Genomic DNA, 27,021 nt, shown 5'->3' on the forward strand with positions numbered 1-27,021 from the left:
GCATTTGCCTTGACACGCCCCTGCCAAAGAACGACTCCGGGTCCCTGTATCACCCATCATTTACAAGAGACGGGAAAAGCTGAGTGCTCTGCAGACTGAACCGTAGTGGGCTGCAACTTGCATTCCACACTCGATGGGTTTTAATTAAACTTGGCATTCACTGAACCATTAAAGTAGTTAAAGAATTACTGGCAAATATATATACTTTAGTGCTATAAAACCAGTTTTCAAACATTATCACAGCAAATATAATAGAAATTGTGCTGTTGGTTGGGTTGCGAGAGGGTTTGTGACCATAAAGCACAAGGAAGCAGGAGAATCTGCCCTGGGCCTTTGTGCCTGCGTTACAACCCACACCTGACAGTGCAGCACCCACTTGGTCCTGCGTTACAACCCACAACTGACAGTGCAGCACCCGCTTGGTCCTGCGTTACAACCCTCACCCCTGACAGTGCAGCACCCGCTTGGTCCTGCGTTACAACCCACACCTGACAGTGCAGCACCCGCTTGGTCCTGCGTTACAACCCTCACCCCTGACAGTGCAGCACCCGCTTGGTCCTGCGTTACAAACCACACCCCTGACAGTGCAGCACCCGCTTGGTCCTGCGTTACAACCCTCACCCCTGACAGTGCAGCACCCGCTTGGTCCTGCGTTACAACCCTCACCCCTGACAGTGCAGCACCCGCTTGGTCCTGCGTTACAACCCACAACTGACAGTGCAGCACCCGCTTGGTCCTGTGTTACAAACCCTCACCCTACAGTGTAGCACCCGCTTGGTCCTGCGTTACAACCCTCACCCCTGACAGTGCAGCACCCGCTTGGTCCTGCGTTACAACCCTCACCCCTGACAGTGCAGCACCCGCTTGGTCCTGCGTTACAACCCTCACCCCTGACAGTGCAGCACCCGCTTGGTCCTGCGTTACAACCCACACCTGACAGTGCAGAAGTGTAAAAGAACTGCTAGTTCATTTAAAGGGGAATGGCTTAATGAAACAGTAGAAACTGTTACATTGGAAGCTCATGAGGTCAGGAATGTACAGCTACAAGAATATTTATGTGCAATACAGAAACTAATGTTACCTGTGTATACTGTCGCGATGCAAGAGTTGCTGGAGAATTTGCAAACGAGAAGAAGTGGAGTGATAGTTCAAAACTTGACTTTTTAAATCATCATTTAGCAAGCAAATTACAAAAGCTCCAGCAAGAAAATCCTTCATTACCCGCTACAGGCCTGCTACATATGGTTTGTGAGAGTGCAGATGAACGAGAGCGAAAACAATCAAACCCAGACGAGATCAAAGTTCTTATTGACAGTGTTTTGTTAGCTGTTAAAATGAATACCTCTTTATATTAAATTCAGTGCGCACATGTTACTGTCACCAGGCAAAAGATTGCATAGCACAAGACTGTAGTGCAGTGGTCATTACAAATTAGAGGGGATATTGCAGCTGATGTAGCGTTCAGTTGGTGGCACGTGCCATGTCAGGTCCCGTCCAAACACGGCCCTTGGAGCACTGCACAGCAAACAGGAGCATGCTGGCGACGGGCACTCCCGGGACACATCAACTCGGGTGAGGCACGTCCCTTAATGATTCAGCATGGCCCCATTGACCCTCACTAATTTTTGCAGATGCACCACAGAAAGCACCCTATCTGGATGCATAACAGATTGGTGTGCCAACTGCTCTGCCTGAAATTAGAAGGAATTGTGGCTTAGCAGGGCAGTTAGTATAATACTCTCAGAGAGCCAGTGACCCGGGTTCAACCCCGTCACCATCTGTACGGAGTTTGCACCTTCTCCCCATGACTGCCTGGGTTTCCTCGCACATTCCAAAGCGTGCAGGTTAGTGGGTTAACCAGTCACCTGCGTGCAACTGGGCAGGTTAGTGGGTTGACCAGTCACCTGCGTGTCACTGGGCAGGTTAGTGGGTTGACCCGTCACCTGCGTGTAACTGGGCAGGTTAGTGGGTTGACCCGTCACCTGCGTGTAACTGGGCAGGTTAGTGGGTTGACCAGTCACCTGCGTGTCACTGGGCAGGTTAGTGGGTTGACCAGTCACCTGCGTGTCACTGGGCAGGTTAGTGGGTTGACCAGTCACGTGCGTGTAACTGGGCAGGTTAGTGGGTTGACCCGTCACCTGCGTGTCACTGGGCAGGTTAGTGGGTTGACCAGTCACGTGCGTGTAACTGGACAGGTTAGTGGGTTGACCCGTCACCTGCGTGTCACTGGGCAGGTTAGTGGGTTGACCAGTCACCTGCGTGTCACTGGGCAGGTTAGTGGGTTGACCCGTCACCTGCGTGTCACTGGGCAGGTTAGTGGGTTGACCAGTCACCTGCGTGTAACTGGGCAGGTTAGTGGGTTGACCAGTCACGTGCGTGTCACTGGGCAGGTTAGTGGGTTGACCCGTCACCTGCGTGTAACTGGGCAGGTTAGTGGGTTGACCAGTCACGTGCGTGTCACTGGGCAGGTTAGTGGGTTGACCCGTCACCTGCGTGTCACTGGGCAGGTTAGTGGGTTGACCAGTCACGTGCGTGTCACTGGGCAGGTTAGTGGGTTGACCAGTCACGTGTGTGTAACTGGGCAGGTTAGTGGGTTAACCAGTCACGTGCGTGTCACTGGGCAGCGTAGAATCATTGGGCTGAAAGGGCCTGTTACTGTGCTTCCAAATAAATAAAAAAAGCCCAGTCCATCACAGAAACTCGCCTCCCTTCCCTTCACTCTGCTGCCTTGACATGATCAAAGTCCCCACTCACCCTAGTTCTTCTCTCTTCTCCCCTTTTCCGTCATATAAAACACAAAAGCTTGAAAACACATACCGCCAGGCTCAAGAACAGCTTCTATCCCACTGCTGTACGATTCTTATACGTGCAGGAAAGAACGTCTTGTACAAGAGAGATGAACTCTTGACCTCATGATCTACTTGCCATGGCCTTTGCACTTTATCTATCTCCCTGCTCGGCATTTCCTCTGCAACTGTGATACTATCTCATGTGTTCTGAGACTTCTGTTCCTTTGTGCTACGTCAATGCAACTACGGTTTGGAATTACCGGTCTGGCTGGCATACAAAATGAATTTTCATTTTCAAAGACTCTGCGTCTTATGTTCTCAATATTTATTGCTTATTATTATTATTTATTTTTTCCCTTGCCTTTGCGCAGTTTGTTGTTTACTACACATTGGTTGTTTGTCTGCCCTGTTGGGGTCGGTCTGCCATTGAATCTATTATGGTTCTTTGATTTACTGAGAATGTCCACAAGCAAACAAATCTCAGGCTTGTATATGTCAACATATATGTACTTTGATAATAAATTTAATTTACTTATGTGACAATAATGAATTACCAATTTATAAAACTACTTTTGATCCTTTTTAAGGCCCCTTAGCACCGTACCAAGCAACTACCACCCCCTGTCTCTCCCCAGATTCCTCAAGGTTTATGCCCCAACCAACATTCAAATCCCCTCCATGGAGATCATGGACTCATCCAGCATGGAAAAACACCGTTAACCCGCTGAGTCTGTGCTGACCATGAACCCGTCTTTGTAATCCCACACCAACCCCAACCAAGGGGGGGAAATTTACTACAGCCAAACAGCGTTCAACAACATGTTTTGTTGAAAGGCCTAGACAGAGTAGACGTGGAAAGGATGTTTCCCATGGTGGGAGAGTCTAGGACAAGAGGGCACAGCCTCAGGATAGAGGGGCGCCCTTTCAAAACCGAGATGCGGGAAAATTTCTTCAGCCGGAGGGTGGTGAATTTGTGGAATTTGCTGCCACAGGCAGCTGTGGAGGCCAGGTCTTTGGGTGTATTTAAGGCAGAGGTTGACAGGTTCTTGACCGGACATGGCATCAAAGGTTACGGGGAGAAGGCCGGGAACTAGGGCTGAGGAGGAGATTTTAAGAAAGGATCAGCCATGATTGAACGGCGGAGCAGACTCGGGCTAATTCTGCTCCTATGTCTTACGGTCTTTGGGACCAGAGCACACGTGTGTACAAACTCCACACAGATTGTATCCGAGCTCAGCACTGAACCTAGGCTTGAGAGGCGGCAGCTTTACCACAGCACCATTGTGCTGACCCTCAATGAAGGAGAGACAGTTTGCACACTTGCTCACTGAACGTTAGGTAGAATCCCACCCTAAATGTCCTGGGCAACTTACTACCGATTATGAGCTCCTTCATTGCCCCCGCCACCTCTAAGGGGCAGCACTCCAAGGATCTTCTCCCCACTTTCCCAGATAAGCTTCACTCAGAGGGCAACAGTTACAAATAATCCCATGTGCAGTGTACGAGGGATTGCTTAGTGTAGGAGCTTTGAAGCCTAACTTGGAAGTGGGCCCTCCCCTCTCTTCAAACCTCAGCTGTTTTTGAAGAACTCTACACACTTGTTCAGCTCAGCATCAGCTGCTTATAAACTCATAAAGAGCCCTCCGGCAGGGGTGGAGCTGCAGCCGCCTCTGGCTGTAGAACTTATGTCCATTGAGGTTAGGACAGGGGATGGAGCTCCAGTAATTAGTTCCCGAGTGGCAAACCTAGCATTAACTCAGTATAGGCAATGTGACCTGCCCACTTGACAGCATTCAACTCAGCACTGCCGACGTCCTGAGAGCTCTAGCACGATGCTTATGCCATGTACACACGTGTGCATGAGGACACATGTTTCTGTGTAAGAGTGTGAGAGAGTGTGAGTGTGAAAATGTGTGAGTGTGAGAGAGTGAGGATGAGTGAGAGTGTGAGACAGTGTGAGAATGTGTGAGTGTGAAAATGTGTGTGTGAGAATGTGTGAGAGAGTGAGAGAGAGTGTGAGACAGTGTGAGAATGTATGAGTGTGAAAATGTGAGTATGAGAATGTGTAAGAGAGTGAGAGAGAGTGAGTATGAGAGAGTGAGTGTAAGAGTGTGAGAATGTGTGAGAGTGAGAGAGAGTGTGAGAGAGTGTGAGAGAGTGAGAGAGAGTGAGAGTGTGTGTCTGTGAGTGCTCTGTAGACAGTTATGTGTCCTTGAGGGTACAGATTTTCATATGTGTGTGTGTGTGTGTGTGTGTGTGCCTGCGTATGTGTATATAGCTTTGTATACATGATTGTGTGCATGAGGATACAGGATTTACGTATGTGTGTGTGTGCACATTCCCATATCAGATGTTATCCTGAACCAGGACAGCTGCCAGCTGCCGAGCCACGGGAAGTGTTTGTTCTGTATACAGATTCAGTGCTCGCAATCCGGGATCAGCCACTCCCGAATGAGTGCCCAGCTAAGGACGTCCTCATCCCTCGCTCCCTGCCCTTCCAGCACAGCTCGGCAAGTATTCCTTTTACATCTTGGAGCCATGCCCAGTTTCCCACTGACCGGGACTGAACGGATCCCAGCGGAGAAAGCCTCTTTTTAGAAGCAGCTTCCCTGTCATTACAGGGAGATCAGACAGAAAGTGGAGCCACATTTCCACAAGGACACGTCCCCATTCCACAGAAGTAGGTCACCTCGAGTACATAGATTGCGAGTGAGAATATTTCCCAAATTTGGAATGCAAATCGGTCAGAAACACGGGGAACATTACAGGCGATGGCTCTTACCCGAAGTGCCCAGTGCCAGTCTCCAGAGGCCTGTGTCATGCTGGAGCCCAGGATATATCCCAGCCCACTGGAAGAGATGGAGAGGTAGGATGATTACAGTGAGGTTACAGCACCCATGTCCCCACACCGCAAGCCCAGGCCGTAACACCGCAGCCTCCTGGAATGACTCGGGAGTGTCTCCCCTGACTCAGTGAGGACTGCTCACCCCCGCACCCACTCGGAGAGGTAACCTGCAGCCCAGCGACATCACCAGACCCCGGGCAGTTATGACTGTGTTAGGTACAGTCAACCGGAAGTAATGAGTGGGACTGCTGAAGCTTTCAAACTTTAGAAGGGCTCCAAGAGGTGGCGATGGGGCAATTTCAGGAAAGGTGAAAGCTATGCTCGACCTCCTGGATTGTGGTAAGCATAACTGGCTCACCGATGGACACGGGGGGCTTGGTGACATCTCTCCCACACCATGGCCACTGACTTAACTGTCATGTTACGGTTTAATGAGTCACTTGGCTTCTGATCGAGCCATTGGGCAGCGGCAACTGTTAACGGAGAGGGGTCACAACCGCCTTCTCAAGAGCAGCACCCCAAACACGGGCTCTACAGACGGGGTGCGTCTCCGCTTGGAAGCAATCATGTTGAGGAGGAAGGGCAAAGGATGGACGGATACCTTCCCAGCGGGATGGCGAAGTAGAAGAAGGAGAGCATGCAGGTCCTGGTGTCCTTGGTGAAGAGGTCAGCGATGATGGTGGGAGCAATCGTGGAGTAACTGGCTTCGCCGAACCCCACCAAGCCTCTTGAGACGAGAAACATCCAGAAATTCTGGGGAGTAAGCAAAAGAAAGCGCCCATGAAGGTGACACAGAGATCAAACACTTCTCCATCAATGAATTCCTACCTGACAGTTACAATGTTCCTCCCACCAAAATCCCAACACCGCATCTCCAGAGTGGGTGGCCATCTTTCACCAAGGTCCACCTGTTCGTGCAAGCGTGGAATGGTAGGTAAGGGACTGAGGAATTGGTAAGCTGGTAAATCGACGTATTATTGTCACGTGTGCCTTGCAGGCTGCTCTTCCCAATCAATTCATCACAGCAGTGCACTGAGATGGTACAGGGGTACTCGAGGTGCACAGTAGCACAGCGATCAACACAACGTCATTACAGCTCAGGGTGTCGGGATTTGGAGTTCAATTCCGACATCATCGATAAGGACCCTGTACCTGTGGAATGTGTGGGATCCCTTTGGGCACTCGTTTCCTCCCACAGTCCCGGCAGCGTTCAGCGGTCGGTAGGTTAATTGTCATTGTAAACTGTCCCATGATTAGACTAGGATTAAATCAGGGGTGGCTGGACAGTACGGTTCGAAGGGCCAGAAGGGCCTGTTCTGTACGCTATCTCAAAAAATAACAGAATGCAGAAGAGTTACAGAGGAAGTGGAGTGCAGTGCAGGCAAACACTGTGCAAGGTCATAATGAAGTCAATTTGAGGACAAGGGTCCATTTTATCGTACTGGAGGACTGCTCAGCAGGCTGTCCTTGAGTCTGGTGGTACATGCTTTCAGGTTTTTGTTTCTGCGACTTGACGGGAGAAGAGGAGGAAGTGCGCAGGGTGGGTGAAATCTTTGGTAATGTCGCTGGTACATTTTGATGCCAGCATTTTATGAAAACTTTCTGTGAAGTTACAGAATTGCTTTATTCAACGCCAGAGGGGAGGTTACTCTCGTCCCCAGCTCCCTCTGAACGTGCTCAGGCTGAGACCTGACTGCTCAGAATGTGCATGGACACAGGTGTCAGGTGTGTGAATTAAATGGAGATTGAAGTTAGAAGGATACATAATGAAGGCATCAAACTTCGGTGAAGATCACCATAATCTTAGGGAATTTTGGATTACGAGAGAGGGGACAAATGGTCTGCTCTCACTCGTATGGTTTTTTTTGGCATGCTATGGAACAGGAGATTAATGGGATAGCTCTCATAAGAGCTAGCACAAACCTGTTGGACTGAACAGTCTTTCTCTGTGCTGTAGGGTGCAGTGGCTCGGAGACATGTAGTTCTGTGATTTAGGCTCAATATGACAACTGAATAAATCCCTGCCTCTGTAATGAACATTTCTCTGGTGATAAATTCCCTATAGATGATTTTAATCTGCAATTAGATTTGCTCGGTTCAGTTTTCTTGTGTCAGAAATACTCCCATTAGATTATTTTGTAACAAGGAAATGCCTGTGGGTAAAGAATGCATTTTGACTGTTTTTAGTAGGCACTATCTTTGTTGTGGGAAGAGTGTGAGAGAGAGGGAGGGGGAAGGGGAAGGGGGAGGGGAAGGGGAGGGGAAGGGGGAGGGGAAGGGGAAGGGGGGATGGGGAGGGGGAAGGGGAAGGGGAAGGGGGAAGGGGGAAGGGGGGAAGGGGAGGGGGAAGGGGGAAGGGGGAAGGGGAAGGGGAGAGGGAGGGGAGAAGGGGGAAGGGGGAAGGGGAGGGGGAGGGGAAGGGGGAGGGGAAGGGGGAGGGGAAGGGGGAGGGGAAGGGGAAGGGGGGATGGGGAGGGGGAAGGGGAAGGGGGAGGGGAAGGGGAGGGGAAGGGGAAGGGGGGATGGGGAGGGGGAAGGGGAAGGGGAAGGGGGAAGGGGGAAGGGGGGAAGGGGAGGGGGAAGGGGGAAGGGGGAAGGGGAAGGGGAGAGGGAGGGGAGAAGGGGGAAGGGGGAAGGGGAGGGGGAGGGGGAAATTCTGTTTCATGACATTAGGGTTTATGCTGGGGTGTGGCAGCATATTGTAACACAACAGGACAAAATAAGGTTCAATAAACATTGTGCACCTTTAGCAGGACATTGGACATAAAAATCATTATTGACATGGGTGCCTCCACTGTTGTTTCTGCTGCACATTCCAGCCATTTTAGGTGGTCATGTCAACGCGGTATCTTTTCTCACTTCCTTTTGGATCACCTCTGCCGTAATAGTGGATAGTCAGAGGCTTTTTCCCCAGGGCTGAAATGGCTAGCATGAGAGGGCATAGTTTTAAGGTGCTTGGGAGTAGGCAGGGGTACATTTTGTTTTACACAGAGTGGTGAGTGTGTGGAATGGGTTGCCAGTGACGGTGGTGAAGGTGGATACAATAGGGTCTTTTAAGAGACTTCTGGGTAGGTACATAGAGGGCTATGGGTAACCCTAGGTAATTTCTAAGTAAGTACATGTTTGGCACAGCTTTGTGGGCTGAAGAGCCTGTATTGTGCTGTAGGATTTCTATGTTTTCTATGTTTCTAATAGGGAGACTTCCGATTTGCATTAGGGAGAATATGTCAAGAGGAGTGTCCTCTTTTGTAAAATTTCCAGGAACTGCCTTTTCCAAGGGTAAACGAGACAATCTATTAGCATTTCCATGATTAGTTGGCCTCTTGAATTTGATCTTGTAATTGTCTCCTCCAAGAAACAGGGCCCATCTCTACACTCATGCTACTGCTGTTAGTGGAACATCTTTCTGTGGATTCAAAATGAACACTAATGATTAATGATCAGTAATGAGGGTAAACTCTCTCCCATACAAGTCTGGTTGAAATGTTTTACACCCCAAACCAGAATCAAGGCCTCTCTGTCAACCTGTGCATATTTTTTCTCTGCAACAATAAGGGAAAGTGATGCAAAGGCAATTGGGTGTTCACTCCCCTCACTCATAACATGTGGCATGACTACACCTACACCAGAAGGTGAGGCTTCATAGGCAAGCTTTACTGTACACTGTGGATCATATTGTGTGAGTGTAGTGTCTCATGTCTCCATTTCCTTTACCTTTTGGAAAGCTACCTCACTCTGTTTTGTCTATTCCATTTCTTCCTGATCTGTAGTAATGAATTCAAAGGGTGGAGCACAGTAGCCAGGTTTGGTAGTAACCTGCTACCATAAATTGACAAATCCTAAAAAGAATTGTAACTGTGACATGTCCTTTGGCCTTGGGCCATCCACCACTGCCTGAATTTTCTCAGCACACATGTGTAATTCTTGCGCATCAATGGTGTGACCACAGTACGTGATGCCTGGTTTAAAGAATTCACATATCATGTCATGCTCTGAGCCCATTATCTTCTAATATTTTTTAACACAGGCTTGAGATTTTGGAGATGTTCCTTATCATCCTCATTGGTAACAATGATATCATCCAGATAACACTGAGTGCCTGGGCAGCCTTGCAGTGCCTAGTGCATAGCTTTCTGCCAGAGTGTAGGTGCAGGAGCTACTCCAGAAATAAACCTATTATAGTGATAAAGCCCTTTGTGCGTATTTATGGTGAGAAACACTTTGGACTCTTTGTCCATGCCAACTTTCATTCCTGACTATAACTCAGTGCACCTCTGTCTGCTATTTACATTGATACAGTGATTTCAACTGCTCTTTTAAATGTGAGTTGCGCTTCTGTGAGGAGCCAATTTTTGAATGTTTTCTTGTAACATTCCACAAATTAAATGATTTCTCAGTGCATTATTAAGCCCATCACTGAACTGACAATGCTTAGACAATCTCTTCAATTTGGGCATGTACACTGAAATGGACTCCCCTTTCTTTTGATTCTAATAATGAAACCAAAAGCACTCTGCAATCAACAATGATTTTGGTTCTAAATGTTCCTCCATTACTTTCACGATATCAGCAAAGCTAATTTTGGCTGGTTTGGTTGGAGCAGTCAAACTTCTAAGCAAACTGTACGTCTTTCCACCCAATGTACTCAGCAGAACTGGGACTCGCTTTTCATTGGTTATTTCATTTATTTTAAAATATTCCTCAATTTGCTCAGTATATATCAACCAGTTATCTCTTGTGAAATCGAACATGTCTACCTTTTTGATGTAGCCAGTCACCTCTGCTTTTTTAAAAATTATTATTATCACCTGGTACTCACTGTTTATGAATCTGTGAATTTCATCAGTTTTCTGCCTTTTTTTAAAACTCGAACAGTCTCTCTCCTCATGTGAAGAGAAAAAAGCCTGAAGCCCTTCAGCAGTTAGTCATCAGATTCAGTTAAAACTTTCTCATCACCACTATTATGTTTTATAACTCCAAAACATAAAACTAATCAAAAGAAAAAGGCAAAACCAGGAATAACATGCCTACTATATTCTTACTTTGGTGAGGCACGCACTTTTGACGTGGCATAATGACGTATGCAACTCATGTATTTTTACATAAAACCTGCAATGAATTATGCAAACAACAAAGAATGCTAAATGAAACAATATATTTATAATATTACTCAAATATTACTGAAATATTAAATACACAATTGGATTTAGTTTATCATTGTCATATACCAAGATAGAGTGAAAAGCTTGTCCTGCATGCTGTTCATGCAGATCGAATAATTATGCAGTCCAATGAGCTGGAATAATAGTGAAGAACGAAGTGTAAAAGCTAATGAGAAAGTGTAGAGTATGTAAACAATAAAGTGCAAGATCATAATGAGGCAGAATGTGAGGCCAAGGTTCACCTTATCATACAAACAGGCTTGTTCAAGAAACTGATAACAGCGGACCGGTGGTATGCCTAGTATGCCTTCTGCCTGCTGGTGTGTGCATTCAGACTTGTGTATCCTCTGCCTGAAGGAAGAAAGAAGAAGAGAGAATGTCCTTGGTGGATGTAGTCCTGGATTGTGCTGGTTGTTTTACAGAGGCAGTGAGAAGTGTAGACAGAGTCCATCGAGGGGAAGCTGATTCCCAAGCTCAGCTGTGTCCACAGCTCTGCAGTTTCTTGGAGTCACATGCAAAGCCACAATGCATCCAGGCAGGGAGCCTGGTCTAGATTTGGGTAAGTTTGGATGGCTGGAGATTTTGTGGGATTGGACCTGGCAAGACTTGAAGAGAAGTATTTGAAGTATTTTTAAAGCACATTGTCACAGAACTGAGAGGTAACTCTAGCTTTCCCTCCCTCATGTTACCTGTCCCACTGAGCTCTGCTCACTCTCCTCTAGTTCTACTTTCTACCAACTCCTGTGTCTAACAGCTCCAGCAATTCTTCCCTCTCTCAATGGTTCAAGATTCATTTATTATCAAAGTAAGTATCTGTATATAACTCTGAAATTCACCTTCTCCAGATAGACACAAAACAAAGAAAACCGTGCAAGTCATTGAAAGAAAGACATGAACCCACCCCTTGACCAAAAATACTAACAGGTTACTGCACACAGAAAATGGCAGCCAGAGCATCAAACCCTAAACCCCCAACACCCCCCTCGCAAAAACAACTTCACACATCACTCCACACAGAAAATACAACTAAAATATCAAACCCCAAACCCCCAATCCCCTCTCGCAAAAAAACTTCACATATCACTCACACAGAAAATACAACTAAAATATCAAACCCCAAACCCCCAATCCCCTCTCGCAAAAAAAACCTTCACATATCGCTCACACAGAAAATGGCAACTAAAATATCAAACCCCAAATCCCCAACCCCCTCTCTCGCACACAAAAAAACTAACATATTGCCCACACAGAAACAGCAGCAAGGACATCAAACCCCAAATCCCCAACCCCCAACGCACCAATCGGTAACAAGAAAGATTAGGCAACAACACAGAAAACCAATATGAACTACAGTGCACAGTACAATCCACAAGTCTCAGATTCCGATAACATCCTCCGACAGCTTTGAGGAGAGTGACCACTCAAACGTGGCGGCCTCCTGCACACAGCGACACTCGAACACGGCGGCCTTCTGAGGACAGCAGCCACTCAACCACTTGACCACTTGCTCTCCTCCGCATTCGGCTCGTTGTTTCAATCTTGCTCGATGCTTTAATCAGCGAGAAATGGAGTCGATCATGACCACGTGCCCTTTCTCTGAGCTTCTCCTCAATCGAGGCAGCCTGTGCTCACACTCCCCTCCTGGAATTTTCATGGAGACAGCGAGTACTAGGTCACTCAATCAATCTCCAAACTGTAAGTCACAGGCTCCAGCAGTTACAGAAACACACTTAAGATAAAAAAAACGTAGAAAAAGTGAAATAAGCAGCTCTCTGGACTACCTGGAAGATGTTGCCCAAGAATCATTGTTTGCTGGCGCCATCTTGATGGGAATTAATGTAAATCTTCTCCTCTCTTCTCACCCATAATCATCAGGCACCGCCTCCTCCTGTCAGGACAGCTGCCTTCAACAAAACTTCACTCTCTCTCAGCCAGTGACAATGTTTGTCACCCACTTCCTCTTGGTCTTCACACTCTCACAGTCGTCCCTTCTGTTCACCTCATCCCCTTTCCCTTCTCTGCATCTTCAACCATTGTTAACTTTTCCTGTGGTCAGATGTTTCTCTCTCCACAAATAATGTCTGGTGTGCTAAGTATCTCCAGCATTTTCTTGCTTTTTTTTTGCCCAGTATTGTCCAGTGCTCAAGATCAGAGAGTGTAGAATGTCGAGTAGCTGGGACTAGCATGTGCAATACTCACAGACTGGAAGCAGGGAGCATAGAACAGTGTTTATTTCCAGCAAGCTAGGAGTTGTTTGTTACTGTTGGATACAGAGGTTCCCAACCTTCTTATGCCATTGTCCAATACTATTAAGCAAGGGGTTTCTGGACCCCAGGCTGGGAACCCCTGGATGGACACAAGTTTTTAGACAAATTAATTTACTTTTATCTATTAATCTGTCAGCGCATCAGAGGACAGACTAACTGAAGGTATAGGCTGCCCCAGGAGTAGGAACTGGAATGAGTGGGGAAGATTTAAAATGAGTAAACACTTACACATTCCCTTCTACTCAAATTCAGAGACTTGCCTGAATTCACATGGGGAAACGATGTGCTGAATTGCTATCAGCAGTACAGAAGTTTCAGCAATAAAATAGAAATTCAAAGTTTGGCAGTATTCCAAAGGAAACTTAGTTTGTTATTTATTTAACTCTGAAATTATAACAGTGTTAAGGAAACAACCGCTTAGATATGAGAGAGCTTACACTACAACAGTTTGAATTTAATCATCACCTCATGAGAAGCAAGATTTGATTTTTCCCTCTGCTCCAGCACCCACTGATAGAGTCTGCTCACATTGCACATCCTGGACTAAAGTTTGGAGATAATCATTTAGAGACGCATGCCATTTTCACAGTTCTTCACTGATATGTTTCCTCCATTGGTCCTCTGACATGTCAAACACCATCTGCCCACACAATAGACCTATTCAATTGGATAGGCCTTAACCAATGATTAAAGGCCTTTTCACTTTACTACTCATGATTTTCCGTCCTGGGTTTCTAGCAGCAGTGATTGGCAGATTAATCCTTACTGGCTGTAGATTCCCAGATAATTGGGGGGAGTCTCGGATCTGCAGCAAATTTAGTTATTGAGCTATCCAAACACCTACAGCTTCCCAGTCACTGGCTTCCCCAACCTGTCAATGGTGGAGCCTGACAATTCCCAATGCACCAACCAGAAATAGCAATTCAGGAAAGGAGAACAGCTTTCTATTATATAGTACCAGAACCATCTGTCTATAAGATCGGGCTGGTTAAAATGCTTTACACATGCTTCAGCTGTATTTTCCCAGGTTCCCAACTATACAGTTCTCTCCTCCTCCTGGGAGTATATCCTCGTACAGGGCAGCCGGGCACTCCACTGGGTGGTGCCCTGGCCTCAGTCACAATGTCCTACCTCACAAGCCTGAGCAGCAGAATCCCGGTGGCCACTCAGAGCGAAGTACCAAGTGGGGCACGATTGGAGACGACGGCCTTCGGCAAAAACCTGAAGCTCTCAGGTGAGCCTGAAGCCACTTGCTCAATTTTTACTGTACAGAAGGAGAATGCTCAGCCCATTGGTGTGGTTAATGGTGTGGAGAAGGGAGGAGATGTGTTCACCATGATCATTACAGAAATTCACTTAGAGACCTACAAAGAATGCTGTTCTAATTGGCTTGTTTGAACCCAGGGCTAGATTTAATCAGCTGTCTCAAAATAGTATATGGAACTAAAATCTCTCTCATCCCCAAGACACACACAGTGAGCAGATATGTCTGGAATGCACCAAATCATATTGGAAACTGACTGCAGCCGTCCCTCCCTGAGGATACAAGTCTCCTATCTGTGCTAAGATGTTATTAGGCATATTGTGTTTATTCAGACATTCTGGGTGGCATGTCATATTAAAAGAGGGAGGAGGAGCTCATCAAGATTTTAACACAGCATACACTTCAAATACAGGAAGACCTCACTTGATATATGAAAACAATTTCAAAGCTCAAAGCCTTCCTTACTGCTGAATCCTAATCTTTAATGAAAATCAAAGTGGAGACAAGGATTTGTGAATCTGATATATTAAAACCTCGCCTACATCCCCACCCGCAATGAATTATTTATTTGCTCCTAATACTTCCTCTGTAATCAGCTTTCTCCATTCAAGCTGGTTCACCTCACATCCATATTAAGACTCCGTAGTGATACAGGAGGCTGCTGACCAGTTCAATCCCTCTGTGTTCAGTTTGTGGGTTGGGCAAGAGAATTGGTTAGACCACAATTGCAAATGGGTTCGGATACACGCAGAGAGAAGCTGCTTTTCTAGCTCAGGGCAAAATTATCCTTTGAAGATCTAACAGGGGAAATATTGCACAATGCTACACCCAGAGTGGTGTAAATACAGTGGGGTAGATCTGCCAGTTAGGTATCTGACAGGCTGGCCGCGTCTAACTGTGGTGCTGAGGCTTCATTTAAATTTCTTGTTTCAATTTGAGTCGTCGCAACATTAATTACAGAGGATGCAGCCAGTTCTGGCCAAAAAATGGTGGTCATGTCATAGGATATTGAGAAACAAGACTCCGCAGATGCTGGAACCCGGAACAATGAACAGTTGCTGGAGGAGCTCAGTAAGTCAGGCAGCGTCTGTGGGGGAATTGTACAGTTGATATTTCGGGTCGAGACCTTTCATCTGGACCGAAAGATAGAGGGGAGATGGCAAGGAGGTGTAAGGGGGCGAGGAGGGCCATAGGCAGAAAGAGGGGAGAGTGGGTATAGTGATAGAAACTGTTAGGTGAAGGAAACAGGGGGCTGCAGATGCTGGGATCTGACAGGACATGAAGGTGGAGCATGTAATGAAGGGGGATGGGGAGGGCAGATGCTGGGGAGAGGACCCAGTGTGCGGGTGGTGGGCAGATGGAGTGGGTGGGGTCGGGCAAGAACATAGTGATAGGGGGCTGGGGAGGGTGTGGGAAGAACTGGGTGGATCAAGAGGGGAGAGAAAAGGGACTGAAGGGAAGCAGTCCATCTGAGACTGGAAAATTCAACATTTACCTGATAGAATCTTGCCTGCCCGATTAAACAGAATTTTTTCAATATTATCACCAGACATGGAGTTCAAGTTCATGTTTACGGAGGTGCCCAACACTGTACATATAACTCACACACAATACACAAAGTGATATTACCACAAATTAATTGGCTTATAAAAAGGTGCAGTTATGACACAAGTTAAAAAGTAAACACTACTGGCACTTCATACGTGATGAGACCTCGGTGATGGCAGGGAGTTCAGTCATCTCCCTGCTCCTTAGTTCAGTTAAAATGATGAGGGGCATTGATCGTGTGGATATCCAGAGGCCTTTTCCCAGGGCTGAAATTGCTAACACGAGGGGGCAGAGTTTTAAGGTGCTTGGAAATAGGTACTGAGGGGATGTCAGGGGTAAGTTTTTCACACAGAGACTAGTGGGTCCGTGGAACGCACTGCTGGAGGCGCTGGTGGAGGTGGATACAATAGGATCTTTTAAGAGACTCTTAGATAGGTACATGGAACTTAGAAAAATAGAGGACTGTGCTGTTTCTAGAGTAGGTTACATGGTCAGTACAACATTGTGGGCCGAAGGGCCTGTAATGTGCTGTAGATTTCTATGTTCAGTGTTCTCACAGCCTGGGGGAAAAAGCTGTTTCCTGTCCTAACAGGCCTTGTCCTTATGCTATGATACCTCCTGCCTGATGGTAGAGGGTCAAAGTGAATGTTGGACAAATGGAAAGGAGCATTGACAATGCTGAGGGCCTACATACGCAGTGCTCGTGATAAAAATGAGATAAGCACAGGGAAAAGAGCCGAGGTGGAAGGTAGCCATGGAAGAGCTAGTTCAATGCATCACTTGGCCTTGTCCTGCTCCTGTTCCTAACGTTTTGACTGAGAGGCCAGCCATGGACAGTCACAATTGGAGGAGGAGAGGCAACTAGGCCCCACTGCTGATCCCTCACTACCTGCCCCTCTGAAGAGGCACGTACTGTCCAGGATCAGCCACGTTGGTTACGGTACTCCCCTCCTCGTGGTCAACTGTCACAGATACAGCAGCAAGCTACAGGTTGATTCCGGACCTCGAGGTCCAACAAGCCAGGAGCTTCACACGTGGAGCCAGGAGCTGGCGGGTTTAACAACGATGGACTCAACGAGCAGTGAAAGAGATTCTGATACATACCGGCTTGGTGATGAAGGAGCTGGACAAGGTGATTGCCGACCAGAAGAATATCCCACAACTCAGGATGAACTTCCTGTTGAAGCGGTCGCCTAGGAAACCAAAGATTGGCGTGGCCACCATGAAACTGCAGATGAAAGCTTGAGAAGAGAAAAGAAATGATGCATAAAATTACAGTGTTTTACAAGGCTGTTGTAAAAAACACTGACAGTGATGTTCAACCTGTGATTTCCATCTATAAATTCAATTGATCGACTTCAGTGGATATATTTAATGTGCTTTAAACATGTGTGTTTAGATGCCAGTGACACACGGACATGCAGACTGCCATGGAAGGTATCTCTTCAGCCACAATCCCTACACATTTTTACAGGAATCTGGTTTCATTGTCAGTTTCCAAGGACAAAGTAGCAAGCAAATCCCTTGCAACACACTCAGAATTCTGGAGGATCTCAGCAGGTCAGGCAGCACTCATGAACAGTCGATGTTTCAGACTGAGACCCTTAATTGGGACTGGTAAGGAAGGGGGAAGATGCCAGAATAAAAAGGTGGGGAGGAGGGGGAATGGAGAACAAGTCAGAAGATGATAGGTGAAGCTAGGTGGGTGGGAAACGTGAAGGGCTGGAGAAGAAGGAATCTGATAAGAGAGGAAAGTGGACCATGGGAGAAAAGGAAGAAGGATGGGCACCAGGGGGAGGTGATAGACGGGTGAGACAAAGAGCCAAGAGGCCAGTGTGGGAATAGAAGCAGAGGGAAGGGGGAGGGGGAATAAAGAGGAAAAAAATTACCAGAAGGAGAAATCAATGTTCATGCCACCAGCTTGGAAGCAAATTCCCTGTTTGATCCTCGTATGGGCCAAATACAGGCACATGGTACTAGCTTAGGTCAGCACAGATGAGCTGGGCTGCAAGGTCTGCTTCTCTGCTTTGTAACTTTATGACTTGATGATTTATCCATCCTTACAGGATGAAAATTATCACTCCCAAATGGTAAATTGAGAAGGAATGTCTCATTCTTGCTTCAATGGGAGTTAAAGGTATGAAAAAGTTTCTTCTCCTCTAAATGCTGAATAGTTGACCCATTATTTTGAGACTGTGACCTCTAATTTTGAACACACCTCCCCCACCACTGGACACAGGAAACATTAACTCTGTTCCTACCCTGTCAAGCTCCTTAAGAACCTTGCACCTTTGAATGAGATCCTTCTAAATCTTGGAGACGTGGTCCCACTCTACTAAATCTCCTCGTACAACAAACTCAGCAGCTGTGAACTCTTGGTGCACTCCCTCTCTCACAAGCACATCCTCCATCAATTAGAGAGACCCAGGCCTGAACACAATATTGCAGGAGCAGAAGCTGTCTCACTGGATGAACACTTCTCTATTCTTGCACTTGCTTGCTTCAACAGAATTTTAACTTTTATGGACTTATGAACAAACACACTCAGTTCCCTCTGAATATTAACACTAAGCAAACCCTCACCATTTAAAAAAAGGCTCAACTCCACCCATTTCCTCATTCTCCAATATAATTTCTCCTGTTTCATTTAGTAAGAGGGCTCAGTAACTTCAGAAACACTTTTTATTTTGCCTGTCTATAAAAGTTTTTCCTCTTTGTTATGGCTAGACTGCTCTCATTTCCAATTTCTTATTTCCTTGGTACCTGGATCCTCCTATCAGAGTCTCAGAAGTTTTTCCCAATCGTTTGGTCTATTGTTATTTTAGCAATGAACCTTTCCCTTTGGTTTAAAGTTATTTTTAACTTCCAGTGATTACCACAGATGAACCTCTTTTCCTGTTGGTTCTTTTGCCTTAAACATTATTTGCAACCCATGTGCTAATGCATTAAAATTAGCCACTGGTTATCCGTGTTGTATTTGATAACGTAGTTACTATATCTAACTCAGGCCTTATATATATTTTTTTGGCTTTAAGACTCTACCATCAGATTGAACTTAAAACACTTCAATTTTAGTATAAAGTCTATCATGAATGTTAATGATTGTTTTTAATAATTGTTTTGTTGTAAGAGTTTCCTGGTATCCGTGTCTGAAATCGGCTGAGACTGCTGAAACTGGCTTGATAGTCTGAAAGAACATGTATGCGTTCTATGGACAGAATAAAATGCCAATGATTTGTGAATTCACATTCAAGGGGACTTTATTTATTTACTATTGAGATACAACGCAGAGTAGGCCCTTACAGTCCTTCGAGCTGCGCTGCCCAGCAACCCCCAATTTAACCCTAGCCTAATCACTGGACAATTTACAATGACCAAATTAGTCCATGAGGTATAGGAGCAGAAGTAGGCCATTCAGCCCATCGAGTCTGCTCCGCCATTCAATCATGGGCTGATCCAATTCTTCCATTCATCCCCACTCCCCTGTCTTCACTCCATACCCTTTGATGCCCTGGCTAATCAAGAACCTATCTATCTCTGCCTTAAATACACCTAATGACTTGGCCTCCACAGCCGCTCATGGCAACAAATTCCACAGATTTACCACCCTGTGACTAAATTACCTACAAACTGGTATGTCTTCGGACCGTGGGAGGAAACCGGAGCACCCGGAGGAAACCCACATGGTCACAGGAAGAACGTAGAAACTCCTTACAGACAGCAGCGGGAATTGAACCCAGGTTACTGGCACTGTAAAGAATTGCGCTGACCACTGTACCACCGTGCCACCCTGAGTTCAACAACTTGAATACATTAATGGGGGAAGGTGTGGAGTCTGAGTTAAAGATATAGGGACACACAAAGTTCCTGAACTTCATTCAGGTGAAGCTGTTTAGAAGGTATGTAGCCACTGTAACAGAAAGGGGGGATTGTAGGTTGAGTTTCAGAAATGTAGCTGAGCAGACAGAAAGAATATCAGTGGAAGTGTAGCTTTATGGCACTGACCGTGATTCAGTTGGGAGGATGCTGCCGGGATAGATAGATAGAGATAGTGGAGATAGTGAGAGAGAGAGAGCGCAGGAGCTAGAGAGAGAGACAGGGAGTGAGCTCTCAGGTGCTTGTTAAGATGCAGTGGATGAAGAAATCCTCAGACTTTAGTGTGGCTGTAAAATATTTGATTTTTTTAAAGCTCTATAAGTAAGTCTGGATTATCTCAAGAGGCTCAGTGGAAATGATAATTCCCACAGATAATAGACTTATTCCACTGACAACAGATTGAAAGGTGTCGCTAGGGGTTCCCCTAGACCCACCCTGAACCGGGTCCCAGCATGTAAGTGGACATGGTACCGAGCAGCTGCCCGGTCGGATTAGCATGGTTACGTTACCACAGCTCATCACAGCCAAAATCTGGAAGCGGCGTTAAGCCAGCCTTGAGCTCCAGGAGAGGCTGTGCTGCATGGGAAATGCAATTATAACACTGATAAACTGCCTTCTGCTTACAGCTGATGATCCAGCCTGAGCTCCCCAGGGTTGCTGTCTCAACGCACTGCTGTCAACATCTTTCACATTACAAAGGCACGTGGCTGTGGATTCAAACCACCCTTCAGCCATCAGTGCTGAAGTTCAGCACAGGGCCAGTCCCTTCAACCCCACCCCCCCCATCACAGTTCTGAATTAAAGTAAACTCCTTCTGCCTGCACATGATCCATATTCTACCATTTCCTGTACATTCATGCGTCTGTCCAACAGCCTCTCTTAAATCTACCCCCACCACCTCCAGGTACCCACCACTCTGTGTGTAAAAAACTTACCTCCCTCACTTGAGATGCATGTCCCCTGGTTTTTGAACATAAATCTGCATGCAAGGTTAATACTATCTCTTAGTAATATTTGCCCACCTGCTCTGAAGAGTTAAAGCAGGTCAAACTCCAACGATCAGGCCCACAGAGGACTTCGCAGTATCAAACCATCCTGTACAATAGAGCTTCCTATGCCCTTTCCAGTCCAATACCTCAACTACTAATCCTTTCCATTCCCTATGAAGCTGCTGTCCCTTCGTGGTTACATAGCAACAATTCAACATATACCAAGAGGTGGCATGTAGTCCTGAGACACAAGAGATTCCACAGATCACAAACAAGAGAAAATCTGCAGATGCTGGAAAACCAAGCAACACACACAAAATGCTGGAGGAACTCAGCAGGGCAGGCAGCAGCTATGGAAAAAGATCACAAACAAGAGAGATTCTGCAAATGCTGGAAGTCTTGAGTAACATACAGAAAACACTGGGAAGTAAAGAGGGAAATAAGGAGTCAACATTTCGGGTCCTGATGAAGGATCTCAGCCCAAAACATCAACTGTTACATTTCCCCCCATATGTAATCCTGAGGTCGAATGAAAATCCATTGTCATCAATATGCTCCATTCTTCCGAAGTTACATATCCCATTCACTGACATCTACAATTAATGCTACGTGACATTAAATTCACAGTTAGGGTGTTGGACTAGGAAATGTGTACGTGGCCCATGGTATGTGAGCAGTTTCCAAGTAACAAAGCCTTGATCCATCAGCCATCCATTAATCTGAGCAGAGCTTAATTGGAACAGAGTTGAAGGGGGAGAGGTCTGGAATAGCGCGATAAAGAATGGTTCCTTTAAATACATCAGCAGAGTGCCCGGCCACATCTTGCTCCCGACGTGTAGTGAGGCGGTGGTGTTGGTGGAAAACAGGAAGTGCACTCTGTAACTTTTGCCGAGATTTCCTTCCCCTGTTTACACCCTGCCGGCATTCCAGAACGATGCACAGGAAGGCAACAAGATTAACAGCAGACACCACTGAATAAAGTCTGGCTGTTGCTATGGCGCCACCGACGAATTGCTAACACTGAAGAATAATTGAAATGTGAGCAACATCCCATTGTGACACTGCAGATGTCCGAAACTCCCAACAATAATCCCTGAGTTTGCTCAACACCCAGAACCCATAGGTGCTTCCTGCAATCTCCCATAAAGAGATAGCTTGCTGAGTTAGGCTTATGAGGATGTTGCAAGATCTGGAGGGCCTGAGTTATGGGGAGAAGTTGGCCGGACTATGGCTCTATTCCTTGGAACATAGGAGAATGACAGACGACTTTTATAATGTTGTAATTATGAGATACATAGAAGAAGTGCAGGAGTAGCAGCGTTTTCCTCTAGGTTAAGGGAGTCCAAAACTAGGGTATGGAGGTTTAGGGTAAGAGGAGAAAATTTAAAAGGGACCTGCATAGTGGATGGCAAGTGTGCAGAATGAGTTGCCAGAAGTGGTTGGGGTAGGTGAAAATGTATCTTTTAAGAGTCGCTTGGATAAGTGCATGAACGGGCAGTGCTTGAAGGGATATAGACTGAACACAGCAAATCTGGACTAACTGGATGGACGCCATGGACTAGATGGGCTGAAGAGCCTGTATCCATGCTCTATGAATCTATGGGCTCACTTGAAATTAGACACAGATATAATTACTTTCAGAAAGAGGGATTGAAGCCATATGAAGAGATTAAATAAATTGAGTTTTTCCATCCCCTCCCCTTCAAACAGGAACCAGGATTAAGTGGAGGAGATTAAAATAAGAAGGTGTTCTGTTAACGAGGAAGCAACTGTTTGAACTGGCAGCAAGTCTGACAACCAATATGCACAGATTTAGGACCGTTGGCCGAGGAACACAAGGCTCAATAGGGAGGGTTGGTTTTTGGCAGCCAGTTGTTCTGTAGTTTCCAAGCTGGAAGGATGCTGGAAGCAGATTTAATGATAACCTTCTAAAGGGAGTTGGAGAAGTGAACAGAAAAAGCAAGGTTTTCTTTGGAGAAGCAGGGGAGCGGAATTACTTGGCGAGTTCTTTCAATAAACTGACAACGGAAGATCTAGTGCAGGATCCAGTGATCCCCTTCCATAAACCGAGTGGGAAGATTTCAGAGTGCGGAGTACTACTGAGATTTTGGGTGATCTGGTCAGAATTGTGTTGTTCTGGTCTACGACTGGGTACGAAGGAGATGTTCGAGGTTTCGACAGGGAGGATGCTGGAGAGTCTAGAGCCAGGACTTAAACTCTCAGGATGGGGAATTACCCTTTTAGGATAGAAATGAGGATAAGTTACTTCTTGTGGGCAGTGTAAATCTTTGTGGATTTCTACAGGGAGTGCCCAGTCATCAGGATGAGAGTGAGATGGAGAGAATTTTGGCCATTCAAGGAATTGGGGGATATGGAGATCAACAACATGGATCTGAGGCACAAGAGGAGAGTTGATCTTGCTGAATGGGCTCTGCTTGCCCTACCCCATGGATGTAAAGATTCCTACAGCATTATTGTGGCAAAAGGCAAGGAACCCCCAGCTCAGTAACCAGGACAGTGCTTACACATCAATAAACACAGTTGATCCAGTCATCCTGCTCACCACAGTTTGTAGAGTTTGCTGGACACAACTTGGTTGTTGCATCCCAAAAGTTTTGTATGCTTCGGTAACGTCATGGGGTAGTGTGTGCGTCACGGCATAATGCACTTCCCATGGATGTGTGGGATTGCTTACCTGAACGATTTAATTAAAACAGGCTACAGCCAAAAGCCCCTGCAGGTTCTTTGACAAGTGCATCAATTCTCAATTTATTTTTGTGTTCCATTACTGCAATGATTTATTTATAGGTGGCAGTGACCTACACTTTGCACCGTTGGTCTCAACTGTGTGATTGACGAGATCTGGCTTGTTAACGTCATTCACTGCTGCCCTTGGGAACAATTTGATTGTTGTGCTTGCCATAAGGGAACTCGATGTGCTGGTCAAACTGCTGGGGAACAAGGGATTAGGTAACTGTCCAATCCCACCAGCCAACCCATGGAGTATTAAGACCACAAGATATAGGAGCAGAATTAGACCATTTAGCCTACTGAGTCCACTTCACCGTTTCATCATGGCTGATCCAGTATACCTCTCAGCCCCAGTCTCCTGCCTTCTCCCCATATCACTTCATGCCCTGACTAATAAAAAATCTATCAACCTCTGCCTTAAATATACCTAATCACGCCTGTGTCAATGAACTCTACAAATTCCCCACTCTCCGGTGAAAGAAATTCCTTCTCTGTTCAAAAAGGACGTCCCTCTATTATGAGTCTGTGTCCTCTGGCCTTAGATTCCCTCGTCATTGGAAACATCCTCTCCACATCCACTCTATGGAGGCCTTTCGACGTTTGATAGGTTACATGAGGTCACCCCTCATTCTTCTGAATTCCTGTGAGTAGAGGCCCAGAGCCATCAATCGTTCCTCATATGACAAGCCTTTCAAACCTGGAATCATTTTCAAGAACCTCCCTTGAACCCTCTCCAATGTCAGCACATCCTTTCTTAGATAAGGGGCCCAAAACTGCTCACAATATGCCAAGTGAGGCCTTGCCAGTGCTTTATAAAGCCTCAACATCACGTTCTTTATATTCTAGACCTCCTGAAATAAATGCTAACATCACACTTGCCTTCCCCAACACCAACTCAACCTGCAATTAACCTTTAGGGAATCCTGCACAAGGACTCCCAAGTCCCTTTGCACCTCAGATTTTTGAATTTTCTCTCCATTTAGAAAATAGTCTACACTTTTATTTCTTCTACCAAACTGCATTTGATCATACACTTCTCAATACTGCCACTTCTTTGCCCATTCTTCCAATCTATCTAAGTCTTTCTCTAGCCACTCTGCTTCTTCAAAGCTACATGCACCTTCACCTATCTTCGTATCATCCGCAAACTTGGCCACAAAACCACCAAATCATTGAGTGTTCTGGTAGGGACAAAGATGGAACAAGTGTATCAGCAGAGCTGACGGGGAGCAAATTCTTTCCAAATTCAGCCAGCGTTTCAGTTATGTTGCAGGAAGCGCAAGTCCCCAAGGTCCACCGTTGGAGGATATGACTATTATTTCCAGTAAAATACCCAACGTTCTCGTGAAACAAACAACATCATTTTTTTAAACAGGAATGTGTCTGCTGAATGACGGAAAGTGTCAAAAGTGAAACTAAATGAAAGCTTTATTCCACCATTGCCCATTCTGTGCATTGTATGTATGAATAGGATATTCTTATTTAAAGCTACCGTGTCGGACAACACCCAGGGTTAAAAGCTCCTGTTTGCCATCTTATCATCCAAGGATTTATTATGTTTCTGTACTTGCTATTGACGGGAAGTCTTGGCAGATCCTGACAGGTTACTTTTTTTAAACTCTCAACTCACAACATGGGTTTCTGGAAGTGTACCTCCCATCGCCACCTCTTCCCACCCTCTCCAGTTCACTCTAGCCTACATTTGGATCTGTGGATATGCTGGACAGGACTGCGAGCCCTGGGTCACCCAATAGACACCTCTCCCCTTGAAGTAAAATCAGAGCAAAAGAATTTTAACAAAGATGAAGGTCTCACTCTAAGTGAGAACTGGAATTTGATTATAATCCAGGTGGGAGAACGGATCCTGATTGGATGAGGACTAACCAATCAGGAGAGACAAATCACTAGGCTATAAATGCCAACAGAGTAGACATACCCAGGCATCACCCCTGAAGAAGGTAGCAGAGTTTGTCATCGAAATGTCAGTTATAAGCGATACCTGTACCTAGCTGTGAGTCCAAGAAGAGTTTATTCGTGAGTGATGCCTAATTCTTCCCATAAGTGGGCTGAATTCCCACCTGACCATGAGGAACTTCTCTCCAGTTATTCCCTTCTGCAACCAAGCTTCAGTTGTGAGATCCCACGTTTGGACAGAAGCCTTTGAACTCTGCTGAGCATTTCTCAGGCCTCTGTCAGGAGGAACCCTTAAGTATGCCAGCTCCTTGCTTGAAAGAGGGATAAAGAAGGGAGGGGGGAGCGAGGTTGGAGGATGGTCAGAACAGCAGAAGGAGGAGCTAAAGCAAACAGAAGTGATATGATGAAGGGAAGTGAACAGGAGAAGTGGCCAAGCAATGATTCAAGCAAAATTCCCTTGAGAAAAATGTAATACCAGCAGGACTTTTGCTGTAGAGGGACTTCAGACCAAAGGAATGTCAATCGCTGATGTAAAACAGGCAGGCATAGTGCAATCCCATAGCTCAGGTGATGGTAACTGAGAGGTTAGTGCACCCAGGACACCAAGGAGGACTCCTTCTACTCTTCTAGGAAATCATACCCACTGGGTGGGGCAGTTTAATCTCAAACAGGAGCATGAGAAACAGAGGCAGGAGAAAACCATGGAGACTGCAGAGGCTGGAATCTGGACTAGGAAGTGAACTGCTGGAAGATGTCAATGGGTCAATCAGCATCTGTGGAGGTAAAGGGATGCTGAACGTTTCGTGTCAAGACTCTGCTTCATGACAGCCTTTCGTACCTGCTCACCGATCTATAAACTCAGCACCATTTCCCATATCCCTTCATTCATTTAATATCAATGCAAAATTAGTCTCTATCTGAGTAAACTCTGTGACTGAGTCTCTATGACTTCTTTTGTGGCAGACTTCAGATTCCCTGCCCCCTGGGTGAAGAGGTTTCTGTCCTGACTGGCGGATCCCAGGTTGTGACCCCTTATCTATTGCAACAGTAGCTTGCCCTGGGCTGAGGTCCCTGGAGGTCGGAGGAATTCAGAGGGCTATTTCATCAACAATGATACCATACCTTTCTTACTTACAGAATGCGGGCAGGAATTTGCGGAAGTTTTCCTGCATAACTTCACACAAAATCAGCTGCAGCATAACTAGGAGATTAGTAATTTCCAACAGCGAATCAGATCAGCTAAATTAAAGACTCCTCAAGGTTCTATGACTGGCTGGAATGAAATACAAAGCGGTGTGATAACTATAAGGTACTAGCGTAGTTAAGAAGAGACAGTGCAGTGAAGTTGAAAACTGATTTCATGCATTTGATACTATTACTCCAGGGAGCCACCTTCATCTCCAGCCCAAACACTTCTCATAATTGTTTTGCATTGCTGGAATCCCAGAGCAACATCTGCACAACACAAAGGTCCACTTGAACTCTGAGTGTACATTTAAGATTTTATAATCCGCAGATAGACAGGAGACCTTAGCTGCTATTTGTGTGGAGTCTGCATGCTCTCCCTGTGACCCTGTGGGTTTCCTCCCACAGTCCAAAGACGTGCAGTTTGATAG

At 46.0% G+C, this 27,021-nt stretch overlaps 1 protein-coding gene across 1 annotated transcript in view; it reads right to left on the minus strand.

Moving 5' to 3' along the window:
* Nucleotides 1-27,021, minus strand: part of spns2 (SPNS lysolipid transporter 2, sphingosine-1-phosphate) — a 104,414-nt gene that overhangs the window by 37,200 nt on the left and 40,193 nt on the right. Inside the window, exons 3-5 of the mRNA XM_063031495.1 lie at nt 16,980-17,116; nt 6,236-6,387; nt 5,572-5,638 (exon numbers count right to left, since the gene is read on the minus strand). Coding sequence (XP_062887565.1) covers nt 5,572-5,638; nt 6,236-6,387; nt 16,980-17,116 — 356 coding nt within the window. The remainder of the gene's footprint in view (nt 1-5,571; nt 5,639-6,235; nt 6,388-16,979; nt 17,117-27,021) is intronic.

Source organism: Mobula hypostoma, chromosome 23 (assembly GCF_963921235.1).
Source record: "Mobula hypostoma chromosome 23, sMobHyp1.1, whole genome shotgun sequence".
Classification (NCBI taxonomy): Eukaryota; Metazoa; Chordata; class Chondrichthyes; order Myliobatiformes; family Myliobatidae; genus Mobula; species Mobula hypostoma.